This window comes from Pelodiscus sinensis, chromosome 6 (assembly GCF_049634645.1).
Source record: "Pelodiscus sinensis isolate JC-2024 chromosome 6, ASM4963464v1, whole genome shotgun sequence".
In the NCBI taxonomy this organism is placed as follows: Eukaryota; Metazoa; Chordata; order Testudines; family Trionychidae; genus Pelodiscus; species Pelodiscus sinensis.
The window spans coordinates 297,836-321,729 of record NC_134716.1 but is presented as its reverse complement, the minus strand read 5'-3'; the positions used below and the strand labels follow the sequence as shown (position 1 = coordinate 321,729).

At 44.3% G+C, this 23,894-nt stretch overlaps 1 protein-coding gene across 3 annotated transcripts in view; it reads left to right on the top strand.

Annotated features, from left to right (window-relative positions):
• Window positions 1–21,409, top strand: part of NCBP1 (nuclear cap binding protein subunit 1) — a 48,629-nt gene extending 27,220 nt beyond the window's left edge. For all 3 annotated transcript variants that reach the window (XM_075931203.1, XM_075931201.1, XM_075931202.1), the window contains 11 exons: window positions 986–1,048; window positions 1,497–1,571; window positions 4,443–4,546; window positions 5,252–5,374; window positions 7,240–7,342; window positions 8,612–8,705; window positions 11,844–11,947; window positions 13,147–13,261; window positions 15,778–15,921; window positions 16,626–16,739; window positions 17,646–21,409. In XM_075931203.1, coding sequence (XP_075787318.1) covers window positions 986–1,048; window positions 1,497–1,571; window positions 4,443–4,546; window positions 5,252–5,374; window positions 7,240–7,342; window positions 8,612–8,705; window positions 11,844–11,947; window positions 13,147–13,261; window positions 15,778–15,921; window positions 16,626–16,739; window positions 17,646–17,759 — 1,153 coding nt within the window. In that variant the 3' untranslated portion in view covers window positions 17,760–21,409. The remainder of the gene's footprint in view (window positions 1–985; window positions 1,049–1,496; window positions 1,572–4,442; window positions 4,547–5,251; window positions 5,375–7,239; window positions 7,343–8,611; window positions 8,706–11,843; window positions 11,948–13,146; window positions 13,262–15,777; window positions 15,922–16,625; window positions 16,740–17,645) is intronic.
• Window positions 21,410–23,894: the final 2,485 nt, after the last annotated feature.

Sequence of the window (23,894 nt, the reverse complement as noted above, 5' to 3'; positions counted from 1 at the left end):
TTTACACCCTAGAGGTGCCTTACAGACCACTAAGTTGGAGCCCCTGTAACCAAATAACAAAGTTTTGTCGTCATTTTGGGGGGAAGCTTAGGTAGTCACCTAAAACTGCAGAATTGCCACTTTTCATTCTTCCTTGTTTGTACTTCATGGACTTCAGGTGAATTTTTTTAAATGTTACATTAATCCTGGAAGAATTCTGCAGTTGTTCCATTTGGAGCCATAGTAAAATTTGTTGCAATCTAGTAATTGCTCTGAGAACTTAATTTGTGAGCTGATTTATCGGTGGCTTCCAGTAGTTGGGAGGGCAGCTTGTACCTTACAAAGGACTGTGTAAAGACAGTTATCTGCCAAATAAGTGAAACTCTTCTGCATGCCTGAATCATGTTTTATCTGATAAAATTGTGACTAAAATGAAAAAAAGAAATCGAGTACTCCCCTTTTGAAATTGCTTGTTGCACTTTTAGATGAATATATGACCAGATACCTCTGTAGATAGACTTACACATTTGTCAAAGTTGGCTTCAGTTAGTCTGATGGTCAGCATGTATTGATGGGGGAGGAAGGGGGGGGGGCGGCTATGAAGAAGGGTGAATTTCAAAAGTGCTTAGGGGACGTGGGAAAACAAGTCTCACCTATTTACAGTGGAAATCTCGAGTCCCTTATGCAGTGTTGAAAATATCCCACTAAACATGAGTACCTAAAGCAAAGAAGCTAAACTTTGCTGAACTTAGCCTGTTTCTGTTCTATTATAAATGCAGCTTTACCATCAACTCTGGTATACCAGACGTGAGTACACCACCTTACCCGAATCAGTGACACTGGAATGACTTGCTGACTTTTTTCTGTTCTTCATTTCTTGGAACATGTTTTTCTCAATTTTTGAAATAACTGCCTTTGACAAGTATACTTGAAACTCTCTGTCTAATTATTTGTTCTGTGGGTTGTTGCATACTTACTGGAACTATAATATTTCTCTCTTTAAAAGGTTCATGAACTGGTTTTCCCACCATCTGAGTAACTTTCAGTTTCGTTGGAGCTGGGAAGATTGGTGAGTTTCTGTTGGGATCCCCATTTGAGCCAGATATTGCATGTGACTTTTGAATTTCTCCAGAACCTGTCATTGGTGCTGCTATTGGTTGTCTCCAGCTACCTGTAGCTAACCTCTCCCTAGAGCACTAATCATCATGGTGCCCTAGCTTTATAACCATTTAAATTTAGCCAGGATGCAAAATATTGTCTTTGTGCTCTATTAAGTTACAGTTACCCAATCTGCGTAGTACAGTTCAAACAGTTTTTACTGTAGAAGGCTCCATGATGGCAGTAGACAGATTCTGATGCCATTACGTAGCTGACCCCTGTAGAGAGCAGGAAAGACAGCATTGTAGCTTGCCTGGTCTTACCTGTGAACTCTTTGTATCCCATTGAGCCAATTTAAGAGCAGATTAAAAAGCAAATGGCACGCTTGCTAAATGCTATCAAATTTTACACTTTCATAGGTCAGACTGTCTTGCTCAGGACCTTGAAAAGCCCAAACCCAAATTTGTAAGAGAAGTCCTGGAAAAATGCATGAGGTAAGTGAGGCTTTTGGACACATTACTTTAGCAGCAGGGTATTTACTATCAAGTTTGTCTGTCTTTGTTTACTTCTAGGTAGTATTAACCAGATTCTGTTCAACTTTTGTGCCTGTGTGTGTGCTTATGAACTCTTCCCCCATCTAGCCTGTTCTCTAATTCATGTTTTCAGGAGTGGTGTCAATCTGTTCTGTTGACTTGGCTGATCAGGCTCTTGTAAATACAAGGCCAGTAATGGGACGCTCCCACACGCCTAATGAACTGGAGAAGTGATGCCTTTAAATAGGAAGTGAAATATCCCCTCCTGTAGTTCACTTTTAGATGCATGTCCAGAGGAGATCCCTTTGCTTCCTCACAATCAACTTCCATCACTCAAATCCAAATAATGTTGCTTAGAAGTATTGGTCATTCATAAACTAAATGGAGGAGGCAACATACTTGAGTTCTATCTTATTAATGGTTTACAAGTAGCACAGGACCTAGTTTTGATAGGTACTGTGGATCCAGGATTTATTGACTGAAAAGGAAGTTCTCATTGCTCATCAGTGCTCGGAATTGGTCCAGCAGCTGGTGAGGGAGAGGATAAAGGGTAAAATTTCTCAGAGCTTAAGTGATTAGGACTTGGTTTACATGAGTTAGGCCAGTATAAGGCAGCTTAAGCCAGTCTAACTATGTCAGTGTCCACACTGCAGCCGATGACATAACCTCACCTCCCCCGGGGGCATAGGCTTATGTCAGTATAGTTAGGAGAAGAGTGTCTGTGTAGATGCTGCATTACTTACAAGAATTTTAGTCAACTGCAGATGTCAGTTTCACAGCTGTAGCACAGAGCCATGATATTGACAAGAAAGACTGGTGGGTTCCCTGCTGAGAGCCCGACACCTAGATCACAGCTCGGGGTGGGGGTGGGGACTCCAACTAAAGCTCAGCTGCCCCACTGAGCTCCTTGTTGCAAACAGGCTGCTTCCTAGACTCCCCGGTCCCCACCTCGAGCCCTGCTTCCTCCCACCTCCCCACTCCAAACCCAGACTGTGAGTGCTTGGGGCTCCCAGGTCCCTGTGGAGATCCCAGAGCTGTCTGCTTGTGGCTGCTCTGAGCAGAGACTGTAGCAGTGTGAAATTGCCAGTTTCATTGTTGGTAGGCTCTGTGCTGTGAATTTGAGCCCTGCATAGCCGTCAGTGCCCCCACTTCAGTTGGTGCAAGCACACCAGGTGAGGATGCTTGCAGGAAGCAAAAGTCAGGAAGCATAGAAGTAGTAAAAGCACCGACTGGTAAAAGAAGAATAGTTTGCCTATGGTAGGGATGTGAATGGTTAAATGGGAAGCTTCATCCTTAACAGGTGAGGCTTACTGGTTCCAGTTAACTGGTAGGGGCTGGAGCAACTCCTTGCCCGCAGGGGGCAGGTCCAGCCTTGGAGGGCCCACCACAGGCAGAGGCTGCTCTAGCCAACCAGAACAGCCCCTGCCATGGGCGGGGGGGCTGGAGCAGGCCACCTCTCCTTCAATCAGATAACTGATTAAGCACTATGTTTAATTGGTTAACCAGTTAAACAGGATTTTACATCCCTAGCCTATGGATCCCTTCCATCTCACCTTAGGTGTTGGTAGGCTGACTCTGGAACATTCATAAAGGTGGACTGGAACTGAGGATTAAAATGGAGAAGTCAGGATGTGTTTTTCATTGTGTGTGGGGTTTTTTAATTATAGCACCAGTGTCATGCTTATGATTTAAATAGCCCGTGCAATGTTTGAATAAAATGTAGCCATGACTGGTGCTGCTGAACCTTTCTGTAAGAAAAGTTAATTGTGTGAAGTTGAGAATACAGCTTTCTTGAAGTTACTCAAATCTAAAATGTCCACCAGAATGTCAATGGAGAAACTGGTTTCATTGTCTCTTAATGTCTGCAAGGAACTAGTCAAAAAATGGAGTAGCAGTCCGACTACTTGGTTTTTGTTCTGCCAGAATTAAAATATAATAAATCTAGAAAATTTACCTGGCGTTGCCCAGGGGCTTAACTCAGTTTTGATTTCTTCATTTAAATCATCATTGTGGAGTATATTTGGGGATGAGGAGCTCAATATACAGGCTGCCCTGGGGAGGAAAGACAATCCCAGCCCTCTCTCACCGCAGCTATTTGGGGCCAGGTGAGAAGTGCCTCTCCCTGACTGCTGCAGCTGGCATAGCTGGGGGAGGGGTGCATGTCCCCCACTTGGGAGACAGACAGACAGAACTCTCTGAAATATATACTAGATAGTGTCCCTTTCTCCCCCGCTGCACCCTGCTTGCCCAATGTGGTTATAGCTGTCTTGGAGGCCCAATGTGGTCATTGTGCAGTATAACTTATTCCTTTCAGAGCCCTCCCTTTCCTTTTATGAGCAACCATTAAATTCTAGGCACATGCCATTGTCCTGGCACAACCAGTCCCTGATCTTGCTTAAGTTATGGTAAGAGGAAACTGTGTCCCAAATTTGGTGGTCCTTGCTTTTACCGTTGAAGAGGAGTTCTTGGACAGACAGACAGACATACACGTCTAAAATATATAGTAAAAAGATAAGCTGTATCTTGTGCATGCGCATTGTAGGGGCGGGGCAGCTGGCGTGTTCTTATGACCCAGGGGGCTATGCCAGCGGGAGCTTAGTGCTCCTGGTAGATTCTGCCAAGCCGGAAAGGTCAAGGGGGGAGGAGCCAGACTAAGCATGCACACCGGTCCTCCGGGATTGGGGGTTTGTCTCAGAGCTAACAACCCTGACCTAGAAAAAGCTTTGGTATGGAAACAGCAAGAAGATAAGAGCATCTTGAAGGCAACATCATGGGGTATCCCTAAAAATATTCCCATAGTAATTCTATTACAACTGGCATTTTCTCTTGCAGGCTTTCATACCATCAGCGAATAATAGATATTGTTCCTGCTACCTTCTCTGTCCTTAGTCCTGCAAACCCATCGTGTATTTACAAATATGGAGATGAAAGCAATAGTAAGTATAAACACTATTTAGAAGACTAATATTTTGAAGAAAAGGTATATCTATGATTTGAAGTCTGAGCAAGCAAGGAAACACTCTAGTTTGAGTCTGATTAGTTATTTTTATGGAAGAAAATTCCCAGTGGAAATAAAAAAGCTGACTTTTGACTTGGAAACATTACTTGAGTGAGACACAGTAGTATAATTTAGGTCTAAATCTTTGATTTGGGGTGTAAGGTGGAGGTGGGAGAGCTGGGAGCCAGAGAACTCTGTGTGCGTCTGGGTGTGAATAACTTTTTGCTGTTGGAATAGAGGAAGAGGTGGTCTTGGGAGGTGGAAAGGACAAAGCAAGTCATGAGAATACTAGTTTGCCAAGCTTTTCTGTGGCAGGTGCTGCCATGGCTCTTAGTGTTCTCGCTGCCTGGGATTGTGAATGTGGTTTAAAGTGTCATTACGTAATTTGGCTGTTGACTATTAAAATAAGTTCACATCTTCAGAGAAATTAGAGTTGTGGTCCAGACATAGCAGATGAGCTTGCAGCTTGCTGCAAAATCCATATTTCCATCATGCCAAAATCTCACTTCTGTTAATAGTTGGGTTTTTTATTGTTCAAGGGAAAGTCTTTTGTTTTTCTGTGAAAGTGTAGGCTGACATAAAACTAACCCGTGTTAATCGCAGCTGATTGCGAAGATGATCAGACCTTTTTTCTTCTGTTTAGAGTCTCTTCCAGGATATACGGTTGCACTCTGTTTGACCATTGCCATTAAAAATAAGGCAAGTAATGATGAAATCTTCGGCATCTTAAAAGATGTGCCCAACCCTAACCAGGATGACGATGACGGTAAGGTTATTTGAGATTAGACACTTCAAGGTCACTTCTTCTACATTCAAAACTACCTTCACCAGTCTATAGAACTAGAAGTTGTGCCTGGTATGTTGCCTCATGGCTTTGTGTGCTCTCTCTATTTAGCATCACTGAGCAGAAAACAGAGCCGTTATAAAATGACAGTACTTCTGTTTATCTCTTGCCCCGGACATGATCTATTCTTATCAATGGGATGGTGGTGGGAAGGAGTACATTTAAGATGTACTATTGGATGGCTGTTGCTGACAAAAATACTATGAAAAGAATGAAATATTCCCCCAATCTTCACCACTAGGATGAAGTTCTTGGCATTAGTTTTTACTTAGAAAATGTAGCACGGTTTGTGTCCTGCTTGCGTGAGCAATCACCTCTGTGTAGATTACCTTAACATTTGAGATCCACTAAGGAGCTCAAGCTGCCATTCCTCTGATAAAAGACATTCTTGTAAAGGGGCCTTAATTTGAGCTCACTTCCCAGCCTCGCCCTGGCTCTAAACAGGACCAATGTCTTTCTGGCGAAGGCTTGTGAGTTCTCAGATTTTTAGAAAAGAGGATGCGTTAGAGGTTTGAGAAGTCACCTCTAAAGTTGGTAGTTTGTGTGAAAAATAACTTCTAATATGTGTGTTATACAGGCACATACATGAATATATCAAAATCAAACTACATGGAGATAATGAAGTAGTGTGAAAAGAAGAATTTCAAAGTCAGTAATCGATTGTTGCTAGTGTGACAGTCTGGTGAGAGGGTTACAGAAGAGTGCTAGAAGGAAAGGATGTGAGCCTTAGACTAAGGAGGTCTCTGCTCCCTGGGTAAACTGGCAGAGGCTGGACTAGAACCAGCAGGAATTTTCCAGAAGCAGTCTGGACAATCAGGCCAGTTAGAATACCTGAAGTTAATTGGGAGCCTTCCAGAGCAAAGGGAGTCAGGCTAATTAGACCACCAGGGGCCAATCAAGAACCAGAGACAGGTTTAAAAGGGCTCCTCTTCTGTTAGGTAGCACACAGCAAGGAAGGAAGGAGCCAAAGTGCTGAGAATGAGAGGAGTTGGGGTGAGAGCTGGGAGCTGCAAGGCAAAAAGAGAGTGTTGGAGGAGCAGGTACCAGAGGAACCTGGGAGGGATTGTTTTGGGAAGTGGCCCAGAGAAGTAGTTGCCAGACAGGGAGTAGAACAAAACCTCATCTGTTGCAGCTGTCTTAGGGTCCCTGGGCTGGATCCCAGAGTAGTGGGAGGGCCTGGGTCCCCCCTCCCCCCACACACCACTGCAGCGTCTGTGCCTGGTTGGGGAGACCAGGACTGTAGAGCGGCTTAACCCCCGTATTATGGATGAGCCAGTGATGAGTATGCCTCAGTATGCTGTGAACCCTGCCTTTAGTAAAAAGAAAGAGGCCGTGTTGTGGGACACAGCAAGCCTCTGAGGCTGAACACTGTCCGCCAGAAGCGCAGGACCAATAGGCACAGCAATAGCTTTGCCACATTAGGTTTAATAGAGCTTTCAAATGGGAGTGGAGTCTTCTCTGCTGGAGGAAACAAGAATTGGAGGATCACCTCTTCTAGAGGATGAGGGAGTAGCTTAGTTCTAAATGTACTTTTCCCTGTCATGCAGCTCTGGTAAGACTCTCAGCATGGCATCACCTGGTAATCTGAGGGAATTGTTGATAAAATGGCAACTTTTAGAAAGCATTGACTGATTCCCTCTTCAGGTTGCAAAGCTCCAAAGCTAAATCTTAAGTCTTGCAAAATAAACCTTGCCTTCGAGCTTTGTTTGCAGGGTTAGATTATGATACATTCAAATCAGTAGTAGAAGTTATTTAACCCACTCTTTTCAATTTGAAACATCTTTCAGATGAGGGATTCTCCTTTAACCCTTTGAAAATAGACGTTTTTGTGCAGACTCTGCTTCATTTAGCTGCCAAATCCTTCAGCCACTCATTCAGTGCTCTGGCAAAGTAAGTGACAAATGCATTATTTTATGGAACACATTTGGATGAGAACAGTGAATTGCTTGGTAAAACTATTCTTTCCCGAGCTTCAGTGTTTCATATGCTACACAGTTTAATGTGATGGGAAGGAAGGAGAGAAATGTCAGTGTTGTAACTGTAGGGGTCCTAGCCCAGAACAGAATTGAGGGGGTTGCAAGGTTATGGGGGGGCGGTTGCAGTTCTGCTGTTCTGAGCTGCTGCTGACGGTGGTGCTGCCTGCAGAGCTGGAGAGTGGCAGCTGCTGACTGGGATCCCAGCTCTGCATGATGAGCTGCCTCCTGCAGCAGCATAGAGGTAAGGGTAGCCTGGTATGGTATTGCCACCTTTCCCCTGCGGTGCCTCCCCCTCCCGGCCCTGGGGCTGCCTCCAGCACGGCACAGGCTAGGGGGAAGGGCGGCTAGAAGAGTTTGGGGGGCCCCCATGGCTCTGGGCTGGGGTGCAGAGCGTGGGAAGCAGGGAGGCTTCAGGAGTGGGTGGGTAGGCCTGGGAGAGTGCGGGAGCGGGCTGGGGGGTGTCAAGGCTATGTGTGGAGCGATGGGGGCGTGAGGCACAGCGCCCATGGGCCGGATCCAGACCTGGCAGCGCAGAAGGGAGGCAATACTGCAATTCCCCTCCCCCAAAATAACCTTGCAACCCCCTGCAATTCCTTTTTGGGTAAGGACCCCCAATCTGAGACATGTTGGTCTGAGTCTCCTTCGAGTAAAAGCGCACAGGCCCGATTTCACAAAGGACACCAGATTTCATGGCCCTTGATGCTTTTTTTCCTGGCTGAATTTGATTGGGCCCTAATCATAGGTGAACTTCTACCAGCATGCTGGATTCTCCTAGGAAAATTGGAGGCCAGATAACCCAAGCATGGGAGAAGTGCAAACTCAAAAAGGGGCTCTCTTAAGGTATCAAACCCTGCTCAAAACGGATATAGCATGTCTAAAAATTCCAGATTTTGTTTCATCAGTTGCACTGTATGAGCTTGGTGTGTCTCACTAATCTGGGCTTCCTTGTTAAAACTTAAACTAGTTCTGCACATGTTATGGTCTTGTGGTCTTAACGTTCTATGGTCCAGATAGCTGGGCCCGGCGCTGGTTCACCAGTTATGGGTGAGCATCACCCGACTGGGTATTGCCCCAGACTGGCAGGCAAACTGCCAAAGGCTATATAGGCATACTCCTCCAACCTTCTGCTGGACCTCTTGGACTACTTGCTGCGTGTCCACTGATGGCTTTTATTTTTTATAAGGTTTCATGAAGTCTTCAAAACCCTTGCTGAAAGTGATGAGGGGAAGCTCCATGTGCTGAGGGTTATGTATGAGGTCTGGAAGAACCATCCCCAGGTAAGAGTGGGGATTTCAGATGTGCACTCACACGTACAGTCTCATGGTAATGGCATACTACAAAATGAACACTGGAAAGCATAGGAGTTGAATTGTTTGCAAAGACAAAAGTTACATTTTATGCTTGCTTTAAAAAAAAAAAGGCCACTGTTTCCTTGTGTATTAGAAAGAATTCAAAATGTGTTTACTGAAGTTACTAACAGCACCTTAGATTAGATATCAAATTTGTGTCTGTTCCTCACTAAGCAAGGGTATGTCTATACTACAGCACTAATTCGAACTAACTTAATTTGAATTAGTTAATTTGAACTAAGCTAATTTGAATTAGTGCATCTAGACCTAAAAACTAATTTGAATTAGCATGTCCACATTGAGTGGACCCTGAACTGAAGTTAAGGCTGGCTGGAACCAGTGCTGGCAGGGCATCAGTTTAGGACTTAGAGTGTGGAGCTGCTGCTCAGGCTAGCCGAGGGCTGTGTTTAAAGGGACCCGACCCCCACCCGGGACAGACAGTTCTCAAGGTTCCCCGCTTGCTTTCTACCTTGATGAGGGACAGCAAAGCAGTCCTGTCTTGGAGTGCCCTCACTCAGCACATCACAGCACTCGGCCATCAGCCCGGCTGCACTTGCCGCACGCTGCCACCCGGGGGGGGTAAATCGGGGGGCTGTCAGGATCCAGGAGGCCCTGCAGGAGAGCTTCCACCCCGAGGAGCCCGCAGAGCCACCCAAGTCCTCCCCATCAGGGGCTCGTGCCCCATTCCTCTCTCACTTCCTTCCACTTACCCCTCCCTAGCCACCCTTCCTGATGTAAAAAATAAAGGACACGTGTGTTCAAAAATAGAAACTCTCTTTATTTAACAAAACTCGGAGGGTAAGAGGGATTAACCTCTGGGGAGACTGGGAAAAGGAGGTGGGAGAGGGGAAGAGAGAGGGTGGGAGAGGGGAGGTGGAAACCTGGAAGGGGGAAGCCAGGGGAAGAAGGAGGAGGGGAAGTATAAAACTATGGTACGCCATATCTTCAGTACTGTGTACAGATGTGGTCTCCTCACCTCAAAAAAATATTTTAGCCTTGGAAAGGGTTCAGAAAAGGGCAACTAAAATGATTAGGGGTTTGGAACAGGTCCCATATGAAGAGAGGCTAAAGAGACTGGGACTTTTCAGTTTAGAAAAGAGGAGACTGAGGGGGGATAGGATAGAGGTCTATAAAATCATGAGTGGTGTGGAGAGGGTGCATAAAGAAAAGTTCTTCATTAGTTCCCATAATAGAAGAACTAGAGGACACCAAATGAAATGAATGGACAGCAGGTTTAAAACTAATAAAAGAAGGTTCTTCTTCACACAGCACATAGTCAACCTGTGGAACTTCTTGCCACAGGAGGCTGTGAAGGCTAGAACTATAACAGAGTTTAAAGAGAAGTTAGATAAATTCATGGAGGTTGGGTCCATGGAGTGCTATTAGCCAGGGGGTAGGAACGGTGTCCCTGGCCTCTGTTTGTGGAAGGCTGGAGATGGATGGCATGAGACAAATTGCTTGGTCATTGTCTTTGGTCCATCCTCTCCGGGGTACCTGGTGCTGGCCGCTGTCGGCAGACAGGCTACTGGGCTAGGTGGACCTTTGGTCTGACCCAGTACGGCCGTTCTTATGTTCTAAGCTCAGAGTCGGGGGTTTCACTGGACCAACTTGATTTTCATGCAAACCTGCTCCTGGGTTCGCATGTGGCCTTTGGTGGCTAGGCAGGCAGCTATCCTGCCCTAGACAGCCACATTCCTGTGCCTAGTGCGGAGGTCGTGGATGTTGGAGGCCTCCCCCCAAACCTTGATGAGGTTCATGATCTCCGCACTAGACCAGGTGGGCGCCCGCCTCTTGCGACCCTGGGCAGGCTCTTGGGAGCCGCCAGCCTGGTCCTGGGAAGAGGCAGAGGGCTGGGTGGCAGCCGGTGGCTGGCTCATCCCGTGCCAGGTGCAGGGTCTGCTGGCTGGGTGCTGGCAGGCTTGCAACTGGCACAAGCACTGTAGCCAGACCGTGGCCTTTTAAGGGTTCCGGGGCTGGGAGGGGGGCAGAAAAGTTTCCCGGGTTTGGCCCAGAGTGGGCACCTGGGCAAGCTGGGAAGGGCTAGCCTCCAACTAGTTCGAATTAAGTGGCTACACAGCCCTTAATTCGAACTACTTAATTCGAACTAGTCCTCGTAGAATGAGGTTTACCTAGTTCAAATTAAGTGCTCCGCTAGTTCGAATTAAGTTTGAACTAGCGGTTTGTATGTATAGACGCTATGAAAGTTAATTCGAACTAATGGCTGTAGTGTAGACATACCCCGACCTCCTAGCATTTATTTCAAATTGATGGCAATTTGACTTTCAGCTTCTCAGCGCAGTGTTTGGGTTGCTAACCCTGCAAGAAAATGTCTCTTGTTAAACAGCCATTTCCATTGGAGTTGTTAATATCATGGAATCATTTCTCTTGGCCTTAAGTTTTGTAAGGGTTTGTATAACAAAACCTAAATGTGGGTCAAATGCTTCCCAGTGAGAAATAGAAGTCTATCACTTAGCGCTTGCTCTGACTGAAGACAAATAAAAAGTAGTTACAATAAACTTGAGCTCAGTGCAGTGTGCATGTAGAACTGATTGGATCAACGGATCTAGCAGATTGGTTTTGCGATGTGGCTGTTGCTTAATTGAGGTAATTATAAACTTAATTCCTTAAGTGTGCTATTGTGGTTCAACAGTGGTTGTGCACTACTTGGAACTAATGCAAATACAGATTTAGTTAAATTGTTGCCCGTCTTCTACTTTGAAAACTGTGGGTGGACGGTCTGAAAACTAGGTCAGAGAGACAGTTACAGCAGCTTAACCATGTCTGGTTAAAATTGCACCTTCAGTGCCGTCTACACACACATCTACACTCCCTGTTGCAGCAGGCCATGCAGAGGGCGTTCATACTGCGCTAGCTAATGGCCGCTGTGGAGAGCGAAGGGGTCATTGGGGAAACTGTAGCTGATAGCACCTAATCCTGGGTTATTTTTACCTGTCACATCCTATGTTTCACATCAGCAATGAACAGGTAGGACTGAATCTCATTACCATAGGTATTGTGATGCTATAATATAGTAAACAGACTATTTCTTTTTCTCCCACACTGCAGATGATTGCTGTGCTTGTGGATAAGATGATTCGGACGCAGATAGTTGATTGTGCTGCCGTAGCAAACTGGATCTTCTCTCCAGAGCTTGCTCATGACTTCACTAGGTAACACAATTAATTCTGTGTTTGAAGCTAACATTCAGTTGGTTTAGACATACTTTTACTTTGTGGATAATGGACACTGAATCCCAGATTTTATTTTGCTCAAATACTTGCCTTTATTATGGTAAGCAAACAGTTTTTTAAAGTAAAAATTGCCTTTGCACTTGATAGGCAACCTACATGTCAACCCTTCCAAAAGGATATTTGTCATTCAGCATTCTCCATTTAGAGTTGAGGTACCGGTTCATAAGGAGCATAAGAATCCATCTCCTGTAGTTACCTGACAGTGGCCTGTAACTTAAATAGGCCTCGGAGGGAAAATAGAGCTCTGCAGTTACCATGCAAACTGCTCATTTGCACAGGGACTGTCTCGTTTTGCGCTAGTTAAGCTCCTGAGCACAATGGGGACATGGTCTGAGGCTGAGGGTCCTTGGTGCTGTTGCAATACTACCAAAAATGGTGAGTGAGGGGAGTTAGAAGACTGTCCCAGATGCAGACTGTGGGTCATGTAAGTGTCTTCTACAATTGCAGATATTGTTGTTGCTAGTCATTTTGTGAATTGTACTTCTCACTTTCAGTTCTAGATGTTAATAGTATGTTATGTTCGGGTAATTACTTTTTAAAAGTCAGTTTGTTCATATAGTTACAGTGAGTATCCAGAGTGTTAAAGAATCTTTTCAAGGAAACCAGGCTTAAGAGAAAAGGATATCCCATGCTAGTCTCCTCATGATACTGTAATTTTGGCATTTTTTAAACTCCATTGATGTAAAACTTCCTAATAAAATGAATCCATGATGTGCCTCATGCATTCCTGAATGAATTCAAAATAAGAGGAAAGATCCCACTCTTCTTAGAAACAGGAAGCCACGCCTATTTCAGTTTATTCCCCTTCCATTAATATTGGTATTTCACATGCATATATGTTACATAAATTGCAAAGACAGTCTGGTTATAGTTGAGACTTTGGAAAATTCTTCCTGTGAATGCATTTCTGTTATAAAAGTACATACACTTAATAAATTCCAGTAACACTTGAAACCTGTACTGTTGCTGTTAGTCTGAGTAAGAAGGGGGAAACTAAAATTCAGTTTTAACATTTTAGACTTGTGATTTTTTTCTCTCTGCTCTTTAACAGTTTACTATTTACCGTATCCTGTAATTTGTAATGAGTTACAATTAAGTTATAATTGCTTTTTTGCTAGGTTTTATATCTGGGAGATCTTGCACTCCACAATTCGTAAGATGAACAAGCACGTAGTGAAGATCCAAAAAGAGCTAGAGGAGACTAAAGCAAGATTAGCCAGGCAACACAAACGAGTATGTAACTTGTTTTGTACCTTGTAAATATATCAGCTTGAAGTAAAGTTGCCTGAATTTCTAATTGACTGCATTTCAGACTAAATCATACTTTTTCTGTGGCAAGAAACGTCTCAGCTGATATGAGACTTGCTCTGTGAGACTCAAAATGAATATACTGTTAATGTTGCTACTAAAATATGCCATCTGTAGCACTTGGGTATTAACTTGGATTCCACAGGGATTGTGATACTAATATGATCTTCAAAACAGCTGTAGAAGCTGTTACAGCTAGGAAGCCAAAGTAAATGAAGCTAAGATTGCATGCCTTCACTACATGTTTAGGTCTTACAAGTTAACTACAAAAAACCCTAAATTTTTGTTGCCAACTATAAATGTTTTAGTGACAGCTACCTCCCACCTAACTCAGTCTTGTTTTCTAGAACATTCTTATGCAGAAATGGAAATTGTATACTCAGTATTTCAGCTTTTCATGGCAGGCTGCTGGATTTGGACAGTTTCACATACTCTTTGGTTGCTCAGGATACTTTGAGTGCCCATGTGTGACTCTGCTCCCAAAAGTTACCATACAAAAAGGTGAACATTAAAAGCTACCCCATGTGTGTAAGGACGTCAGTATTATTTTTTAAAGCACCATTATTTTGGTTCAAAGGATAACTGAATGCCAAAGAAGAATAAATAGGAAAGCTGATGTTTGAAGAAACTGATTAGATTGCTAACATCCCAAAGGGTACTTGTGGGAAAAATTGAACACACAGCCTGTATGCTATAGAAGCAAAATGCAGGACAATGTAGCACTTTAAAAACTAACAAGATGGTTTATTAGATGATGAGCTTTCGTGGGCCAGACCCACTTCCTCAGATCAAAATGTATGCTATAGAGGCACTTAGCACCTTGAATGTCTTCTCCATTTATCTTTAGCATAAATCTCTTTATTTACTGCACTTCCAATGATGTTAGAATTCAGTTCTGAGCAATATTGTGGCCTGTGATGTGTGACCAGTGCTCCCTTGCGCTCTATCCCTAGAGAACTGGACCTATCCTGTGTTAATGCTGATGTAAGCCACTTTGCAGAAAAGTTAATCTTGGGCTGCTGAGGAAGCATAAAAATTGACAAGCAAGTAATCCTACCTGTTGGATTACTTAACCCAGGGCCCTCGTTTTGTCATCCTATATGTTTTTGCATAAAATATTTGTACAAATATTTGAAGTTTATAGCTGTTAATTGACAGATGTGCAGGAAAACAATCTTTCATACAAATAACAAAAGAAATATTACCTGCAGTCAGAACCCTAATCTGCCCAATTCCTTATTTCCTACTGAACTGCAGTTTTTTATATAACTTTCTTGAACTGACTCATGGCTTGTTTCTAAAAGACAAATGACAGTTCTGAAGGTTTGTTTTAACTAGATTAGGACAGACAGTAATTAGTATCGACATTTTTCTTTCTTCATGAGCACCCCAAAGAGCCCAGATCCCGTATTAACGGTGCACACTGAGCAGATTCTACGGAGTTCTGGCATCTTCCGTTCTTTCCTTCAGGAGTCTGTGGGTACGTCTAAACTACATGGCTCCGTCGACGGAGCCATGTAGATTTGTTTGTTTGGCAAAGTCAAATGAAGCCGCAATTTAAATGATCGCGGCTTCATTTAAATTTACATGGCTGCCGCGCTGAGCCAACAAACAGCTGATCAGCTGTTTGTCCGCTCAGCGCGCTAGTCTGGACTCTCTCCTGCCGACATCAAAGCCCTTTGTCGGCAGCCCCGTTATTCCTCGTGGGATGAGGTTTACCGGGGCTGCCGACAAAGGGCTTTGATGTCGGCAGGGGAGCGTCCAGACTAGCGTGCTGAGCGGACAAACAGCTGATCAGCTGTTTGTCGGCTCAGCGCGGCAGCCATGTAAATTTAAATGAAGCCGCGATCATTTAAATCGCGGCTTCATTTGACTTTGCCTATGTGTCTAATCTACGTGCCTCTGACGACAGAGGCATGTAGTCTAGACACAGCCTGTGACTAGTGGTTTGTTTATTGACCAGCCTTTCTAAACCAAGGGGTTTTTTTTAACAATAGAAACAAAGCATTTAAAGGTTTTAAAACAACCTCTCTGCTTACCATCCCAGCAATTAACCAAGCAGGCCAAACGCCTTCAGACATTCCCCACTGAGCTTGAGTGTGTTTGTCTGGTTTCGCTTGAGAACTCTCCCCTTCCTTGGGAGGAAAATTCTTCCTCTTTAAACCTGTCTCAGTTCTTTTGATGTCCTGGTTCCAGACCTTTTCCTGTCTGTCCAAGTGTCCTTCCGTCCAGCCCCATGTAAACTAAAGCAGCATATACCTATAGCAAACAGCCCAAGTATGCAGTATTCACAAATGACTGCAGAGTAGATCCACTTCTGTCAGGCTTCATCAGGCAGGTTGCAAGCAGCCATGCACGTCCCTTGTATAAGTGCGCACTGCCAGGGTGTCTCAGTAGCCAAATTTTACCAAGGCCTGTAACTTTGTTACTTTTGCTTCTAGCGAGACAGTGATGACGACTATGATGATGACGACCGAAGCAGCGACAGGGAAGATGGACCATTGGAAGAGCAGATAGAACGCTTGCAGGAGAAAGTAGAGTCTGCTCAGAGTGAACAAAAGAATCTCTTCCTTGTTATTTTCCAGGTAACTGTGTGGGCTTTCCCCCCTCTGGTAACTCCACTTTTAAGGGGACTACAGTTGGAGGTAATGAACAGCTTCGCTATGGGTATGTCCACAGAAGAAGATAGAACTGCCACTGTCAACCTTCCAGGGTTCAAATTAGCAGGTCTAGTTAAAACAGCTAATTCAAAGTAAGAGGGGCACTCTGGTCGATGCTGGTAGTCCCGCTTTCAGGAAGAGTAAGAGAAATTGAAGGAAGAGTGTTCTCCCTGCAACTTCCTGTAGTGTAAACCATGCCAAAAGTCAAATTAAGCAGCTTCAACTTCAGCTATGCGATTAATGTAGCTGAAGCTGTGTATCTTAATTTGACTTTGTCCTGTAGTGTAGGTGTATCCTATGGGAGGTTCAGCCACACCAGGGCAAGAACCTGCTAGGTTTCCCCTAGAGAGGACTTGTTCAGCTCTGAAGTGTTTGAATAAAGGAATTTTTTTACTAGTTGCCTTTGCTTGTTCTGGAAAGTGCACTGTTGTCTAAATGCAGGTATTTTAGAGTTCAGTATCTCTTTAATTTAATTATTCAGACTTGACTGTTCGTAACTTCTGTCTATAGAGTATCTGCTAGATTAATTTGTTCATATGCATACCCATCTAAGATTAGTGAATTTCCTTCATTTTCCAAGATATGCTTAGCCAGTACTTCAATAAAACTATTCTTTTTTTTTTTTTAAGCGTTTCATTATGATATTAACAGAGCATTTAGTGCGGTGTGAAACTGGTGGAATTGATGTGATTACGCCATGGTACAAGAACTGTATAGAGAGGCTGCAACAGATCTTCTTACAGGTTGGTCTCATTCAGCAGGTGGATAATGCTTAGAGTAACTTGAGAATCAATCCTGTTAGTCTAGCCTCATTCACTTTGTGGGAGCAGTTGTTGTCCCAGTCAGTTAGCCTAAGAGGTTGTGTATAGGTCGTCTTGGCTCTAATCCCTGTTTTGCTAATGACTCATTATTACTGTAGGTAAACTATTTAACTATCCCTCCATTATAAAGTGGATGTAAATACAAAGCTTAAGGGATATATCAAGACTTGCAAAGGCATTTTGAGATCCACTCAGAGATGCTATTAAATGTAAGGGCTAAGAATTGATTTATAAATCTTTATCTGTGAAATGACTACAGCTCTGGGAGGAAATGTTCAAGAACCCTATTAAAATACAAGACTTAACTCTGCTGTCTTTCTTTAAAATCTGGTAGCCAGCGTGTAAAGACAAAAATAAGCTTTAGGTGATGGGCCAAGAAATTGAAAGTGTTTCTCTCTCTGGATGCTGTTTGGTCACTGAACAGTATATGGTATGTAATTCTTTGTGTGGATTACTCTCCCATATTCGTTAATGATATTTACATGGCCTCTTAGCGTGTATTCAGACACAATCCTACATGTGCAGAGGCCCGCTCACAACTCACTGCAGGATCAGGTCTGTAGGGTCACCATTGCTAAAATCTTCCAGCTTGTTTTGCAGAGGTAGAATATAGCAGATAGGAGTACAAGATAGACATGCAAATGCTGCTCCTAGATCCGGTCAACTCTCCACACCACACCTTTCTTGCAAGTGGTAGAAATTATTTGCAGCCCTAAATTTTGGTCAGACATTTGGCTTCTGGGTTTTGGTACATGTTCTGTTCTCTGCATGCTTTGTACAGAAGGGCAAAAAAGAGTAACAAAGGTATCTGTCTCTGTCTGTCTGCAGCATCACCAGATAATCCAGCAGTACATGCTGACCTTGGAAAACCTTCTGTTCACAGCTGAACTGGACCATCACATACTGGCTGTATTTCAGCAATTCTGTGCTCTGCAGGCCTGAGAATTTTTCACACCTTGAGTCTTGTCTGCAGGACTTACACTGATTTTGTATTTTTAAACAAAAAGGGGAAAACTTGACATGGGGAAGGAAGAAACTTTGAATTCAAGATGGCTTAACATGTTCTGTGTAAACAATACAGTAATCTAACAGGCACCAGCTGTTTTAGCGTCATAGGCCTTCATTATGACTGAGAGGGGACTGGCGTGGAGTAATGTATGAATTCTTTTTTAATTTGTCCTTTCATTTTAAATGGTTTGAATGTTGGCTTCATCATAGCATTTTGTTTGTTTTGTTTCTCTTCTCTCATTTATATAAAAAAAAATAGGGAAAAATGTTAGAGAATTGGTTACCTCTGCCTAATCTTTAAACCAACCAAATCCCCGAATTACCATAATGTGAAGCAGGTCATAGAACGTCTTGTGAATGTGACAGACATGCAACTCTTCAGTGAGCAACTTGATAAATTCTCTTCAGTTAGGCAGAGGAAAAGTATCTTTACTTTGGGCATGTGAACGCTGAGTCAAGCTTACAAAGTAGTCTAGAGCATATGAGTTTAATACCAAACTGAATAGATTTTCACAGTTTGAAAGAGTGTGGTTGAAATACAGTTGAAATATGTTTTTTAAATCTATTGTCCGTCTTTTTATTACTGTAAGTACAAATAGGCTGCTCATTAACACAACTGTTTTCATTACAAAAGATTTTGTAGGAAGTGTTAATAGTTGGGAAGCTTCACGCTGACATCTTCAGGGGAATATATTGCTACTTCCCAACACCTTAAAAGGAATAGTTACTAACAGTGCCTGTTGAATAACTGAATCTTTCAAATAACAAGCATACACAGGGTGTTTCCCATTCAGATTTGATTCATCCTGGATGTTCCCTGAATCAGGCAGAGTTCCCATTTGAACCCTGTGGAGATAACCCTAATTCTTCAATTCTAACCTCTATCCCAACAAAAGACTGGATACAAAATGTAAATGAGTTAATCTTTTATCATTGATTGTAACTTTTCCACCCACAGTTTTCTGGTCACTTAAGAACTGCCTGACTGCGTCAAACCATGGTCCATCTAGCCCAGTGTCCTCTCTTCTGACAGTAGCGGATGCCAGATGGTTCAGAGAGAATGAACAGAACAGGGCAACATGTCAAGTGATCTATCCTCTGTCATTCTGTCCCAGCATCTGTTAGTCAGAGGCTATGGGGCACCCAGAGCATGGAGTTCTGTACCTGACTATCTTGGCTCATAGCCATTGATGAATCTGTCTAACCCTTTAATCAACTCATTTTTACTTCTGGCCTTCTCAACAACCCTACCAATGAGTTGCACAGGTTGGCGGGGTGTTGTGTAAAGTACTTCTTTTTGTTTGTTTTTAACATGTTGCCTATTAATTTCATTGGATGACCCTTGTTCTTGTGTGATGTGCAGGGGTGAATAACGTTTCCTTATTTTTCTCCACCCCGGCTGTGATGTTATAGACCTCTGTCTTGTTCCTCTTGTCTTTTTCCCAACTGAAGAGTCCAAGTCTTTTTAATCTCTCCTCCTATGTCCTGGTTGGCGCCACTTCCCGCAGCTCCCATTGGCCAGGAACAGCGGTCCGTGGCCAACAGGAGCTGGAAGCGCCCGTACCTGCAAAGGTGACAGGTACGCTAGAGCTAACCCTGGAAAACCAGATCCGGCCTGCAGGCCACTATTTGCCCACCCTTGTGATAAGGCCTCAACTGGTATATTGTGTTCTATTCTGGACACCACATTTCAGGAAAGATATGGACAAATTGGAGAGAGTCTTGAGGAGAACAAGAACAATGATTAAAGGGCTAGAAAATGTGACCTATGAGGAAAGATTGAGAAAACTGGGTTTGTTTAGTCTTGAGAAGAGAAGGCTGAGGGGGGACGTATAATTCTCTCAAGTGCATAAAACATGATTATAAAGAGTACAGTGATAAATTGTAAGCAATGGGCTTAAATTGCAGCAAGAGTGATTTAGGTTGAGTATTAGGAAGAACTTCCTATCAGAGTAGTTTAAGCACTGGAACAAACAAGAAGTGAGGCTGTGGACTCTCCACCATTAGAAGTTTCCACTCTCTGCATCCAAAACAGGGTCTTTGCCCACAGAAGCTTATGCCCAAATAAATCTGTTCGTCTGGGTAGCACAGGACTTGTTTTTGCAGATACAGAGTAACACAGCTACTTCTGATACTTGTCAAGGCACTGGTTTCTCTCCATAAACTGAAAAGGTATGACTTTCATATTTTTACTTTAGAAAAGATGTTGTGCAGTACACACTCACATTATACATTATGCAAATAGAAGTAATCTGAAGTCTTGTTCCATTCATAGAATTACTTCAGTGAGGAAAAAGGGGAAGCAAAGGGACTTCTTAAAAATGATTTTGTAATATTTATTCAAAGGAGTAAACAAGTATTTCATCCAGAAAGTGACTACAAAAATCAGTTGGCCATGAACAGCAATTGTGCCAGATGTGGAAACCAAATTAAGAATGTGAAACCAAGGGATTTTAAATCCTGCTTAAGTGAAATCTCAACAAAATCCTTAATTATGGAAGCACTGCTGCACCTCATTTACTCCAGGAAAACCTAATACATTAGAAATTTTAGCATAATTCAATGGGGGAAAATCATGGCTTCACTACACTGACAGTGGCAAAACTCCCATTGACTTCAGAAGGAGAGAGACTTTTCACCTGTTATCTTTAATTAAAGCTCTAACAACCATTTTTCCTTACTGCTCTCAAATTAGTGTTAATTTTTTTCTGCAGATTTTACTTTTTCCAGTTCAGCTTAATGTTTCTGTCCAGTTTATTCTCTGAAGAAATGAAACTTTAGAAAAACAAATTCATCCACCAGCAATCTGAGTAAAAGGAAAGTTCCCTAAATTACAAAAATTGTATTAAAGATCTCTCTCTCTCCCTTCCCCCTGAGACTCCTGCCAAAATTCCTTTTAATAAGTAAAAGCTTCTGAAGAGAAATATTTCAAGGAAAAATCTGAACATACCCCTGAACGCTTCATCAGAGAAGGGGAAAAACTCAGTTCCCTCTTTCCCACCAGCTACGGATAGAGCCAGATGTCAGAAGCATACTGTTCATAAGTAGGACTAGCAGCGATGAAGTTTCCTCAGAAACAGACAAAACTGTATGCATGCTCCCATGACCTCACCTTCATTGGCAAGCATGGGGCATAAATGGGCTCAGGTTGGTTCAGAATAAGCCACACAGGTTTGGGGAAGTGGTTAGGAAAAAATTGCCAAATTTACTTTACCTTTTAATGTAATAAGTTTCATTAACTTTTGATATCAAAATGTGACTTCCCTTCTGCCAGTCTCCCGCCCTCACCGCACTTGCCTTTATTGTAATGTCCTACCTGCCAAGTTCTTCGCTCCAGAAGACTGCGAGATGGGACTCATTTCTTCCAATCCCCGTTCTTTCCTACACTACGGGGATGGGAGCTTGCTATGTGTCCACTGCAATTAAAAATCTGCAGCTGCCTGAGCTGCAGGGCTCAGACTAAGGGGCTGTTGCAGTGCAGACCTGTAGGCTTGGGCTACAGCCTGTTTATCTGTAAGTAAGCAGCTCCTTAGCAGGAGCCTCACAAACCCAGGCTGACCTGAGCCACAGGGTGGTTTTTGAAGTGCTTGCTCATGTCCATTCCAATTAGGTGTGCGGGTACCGCATGCTGGATTCCAGAGCTTTTTCCCTTAACAGTACGGCCAGGGAGCCCCCTGGACTGGCACCGGCATATCAGTGCATATATACCTCTGCTGGCCCCTCACCTCCTCAGTTCCTTCTTGCTGATTTAGTCTGTATGTAGTTCTTTAGATCTTTACCTGTCGTGTTTTTCAGTTACTCAGTACCTCATTAGTTTCTGTAAATAGTTTTAGATAAGAAGGAAGGGCTTCTCCCCTCAGGCCTCTCCCTGGTTGGGAAGGGGATGCCAGGGCGGCAGGATTTCAAGTAGTGTGCGTCAAGCTTGAAGCTTATGCCCTGCAGGGATCTGCATGACTCCTGTTTGAAGTGTCTTGGGGAGGCCCATCATACAGAAAGCTGCAACATCTGCAAGAGTTTTAAACCAAGAACTAAAAAGACAGGGACTAGAGGCTCAAATTGATCGCACCGGTCTCAGTCCTGGCACTGAGAAGAACCAAGGACACCAGGGGGAGAGCCCCGGAAAGGCGCAGCCACAAGGTATGCCCAAAGGAGGGGCATGTGGCCTCAAAGGTGCCCCAGGATGTCCTGGTACCGCCCAGAAGAAGGCGAACCTCCATGTGGAGAGAAAGTCTAGTACCAAAAGGGACTTTCAAAGAGCTCTACCAGCCATCAGTGCCGGAGACCTTTGATGCGGCACCGGAGCTCGTTGAACTGACCTCTCCAGAGACAGGGACCTCGGCACCATGGACAACAAGGCTACCCTCTCTGGTACCGTGAGCAACCCTGAATTTGCCTGACCTGGCATCAACGCAGGCACCAAGCCGTTGGGTGGCACCAGCACTGGCACCGATTGTGATATTGGTGCCAATACTACCACCAATACTGGCACAGTAGGTAGGGGTCATTTTCAATTTGCAGTCCTGCCATTTGGCCTCTCCACAGCACCAAGAGTGGTTACCAAAGGTATGGCCGTGGTAACGGCTTGTATGAGGTGCCTCAGGATCCAGGTCTTTCCCTACCTGGACAATTGGTTGATGAGGGGGCCATCCTGAGAGCAAGTGATAAGCCATATTGCGGTGACCAGAAGGCTGTCCTCTGAGCTATGCCTACTTATAAACAAGGAGAAGGCCACTCTAGACCCCATGCAGATAAGAGTTCGTGGGGGCCTGCCTGGACTCCACCATCGAAACGGTGTCCCTGCCCAGAGGCAGGTTCCTAGCTGTGAACTCGATGATTGCAGACCTCCAGAGGTCCCCTAACTACAACAAGGACATGGATGAGGCTACTGGGCCATATAGCAACTTGCACCTACGTGGTGAGCCACGCCAGGCTAAGGCTCCGACTGCTACAGAGGTGGCTGAGGAGCGTCCACAACCCGGCACGGTCACCTCTGGATGCAGTGGTTACTTCACCGGTGCTCCACTCACTGGACTGGTGGAGACAGGAGGAGATATGTGCAGGGGTTCCATTTGTCAAGCAGAGCCCATCAGTGCAGCTGTATATGGGCACGGACTGGGAAGCCCACATGGGAATCCTCCGGACTCAAGGTATAAATATCAAAGAGCTCAGGGTGGTCAGGCCAGGCCTTCCTTCCCCAACTGGAGAAGAGTGGTCGGGGTGCTCATGGACCACCATGTATTATATCAACAAACAAGGTGGAGCTCATTCCTCTCCCCTTTGCAAAGAAGCCTTAGAACTGGGCGAGTTATGCATCTCCCAGAACATCCACCTGGAGGCGGCATATCTTCTGGGGTCCAGCAATGTTCTGGTGGACAAGCTCAGTCGGTCCTACGAGTGGACCATCAGGATAGATAATATAGAGGAAGTCTTCCAGAGGTGGGGTTATCCCCATCTGGATCTGTTTGCCTTATGGAACAATGCCCAATGTCAGAGCTACTGCTTGTTCATGGGCCACGGTCTTGGGGATGCACTGCATATACAGTGGCCCCAAAGGCTGCTGTATGCATTTCCCCCTTTCCTGCTCATTCACAAGACCCTCATCAGGGTCAGGCGATTGGGGCAGAGGTGGTGCCGACATGGTCTCGCCAACTTTTGTTTACCATCCTATTAAAGTTAGCAGTGGAGGACCTGGTGAGACTGCTGCTAGTCCCAGACCTGATCACCCAGGATTGGGGAGGAGGGAGGCTGTGCCACCCAAACCTAGTGGCCTGGAAGACAGGGCTAGAGCAACTTTGCTCATAGGAGGTATGGAAGGTGTTGCTAGAGAGTAGAAAACCCTCTACCAGAGCACTGTACGAGGCCAAGTGGGGACGGTTTGTCCAATGGACAGAGCAGAAGGGGGTAAACCTGATGTGTGCTACAATCCCCTAATCTTAGATTATTTATTATATTTTAGACATCGAGGCCTTGATACATCCTCACTGAAAGTGCATTTAGCAGAAATTGTGGCTTTTCACCCTGGAGAAGGTCACGGGTGTCATGAAAGGGGCAGACAGGTTGTTTCCCTAT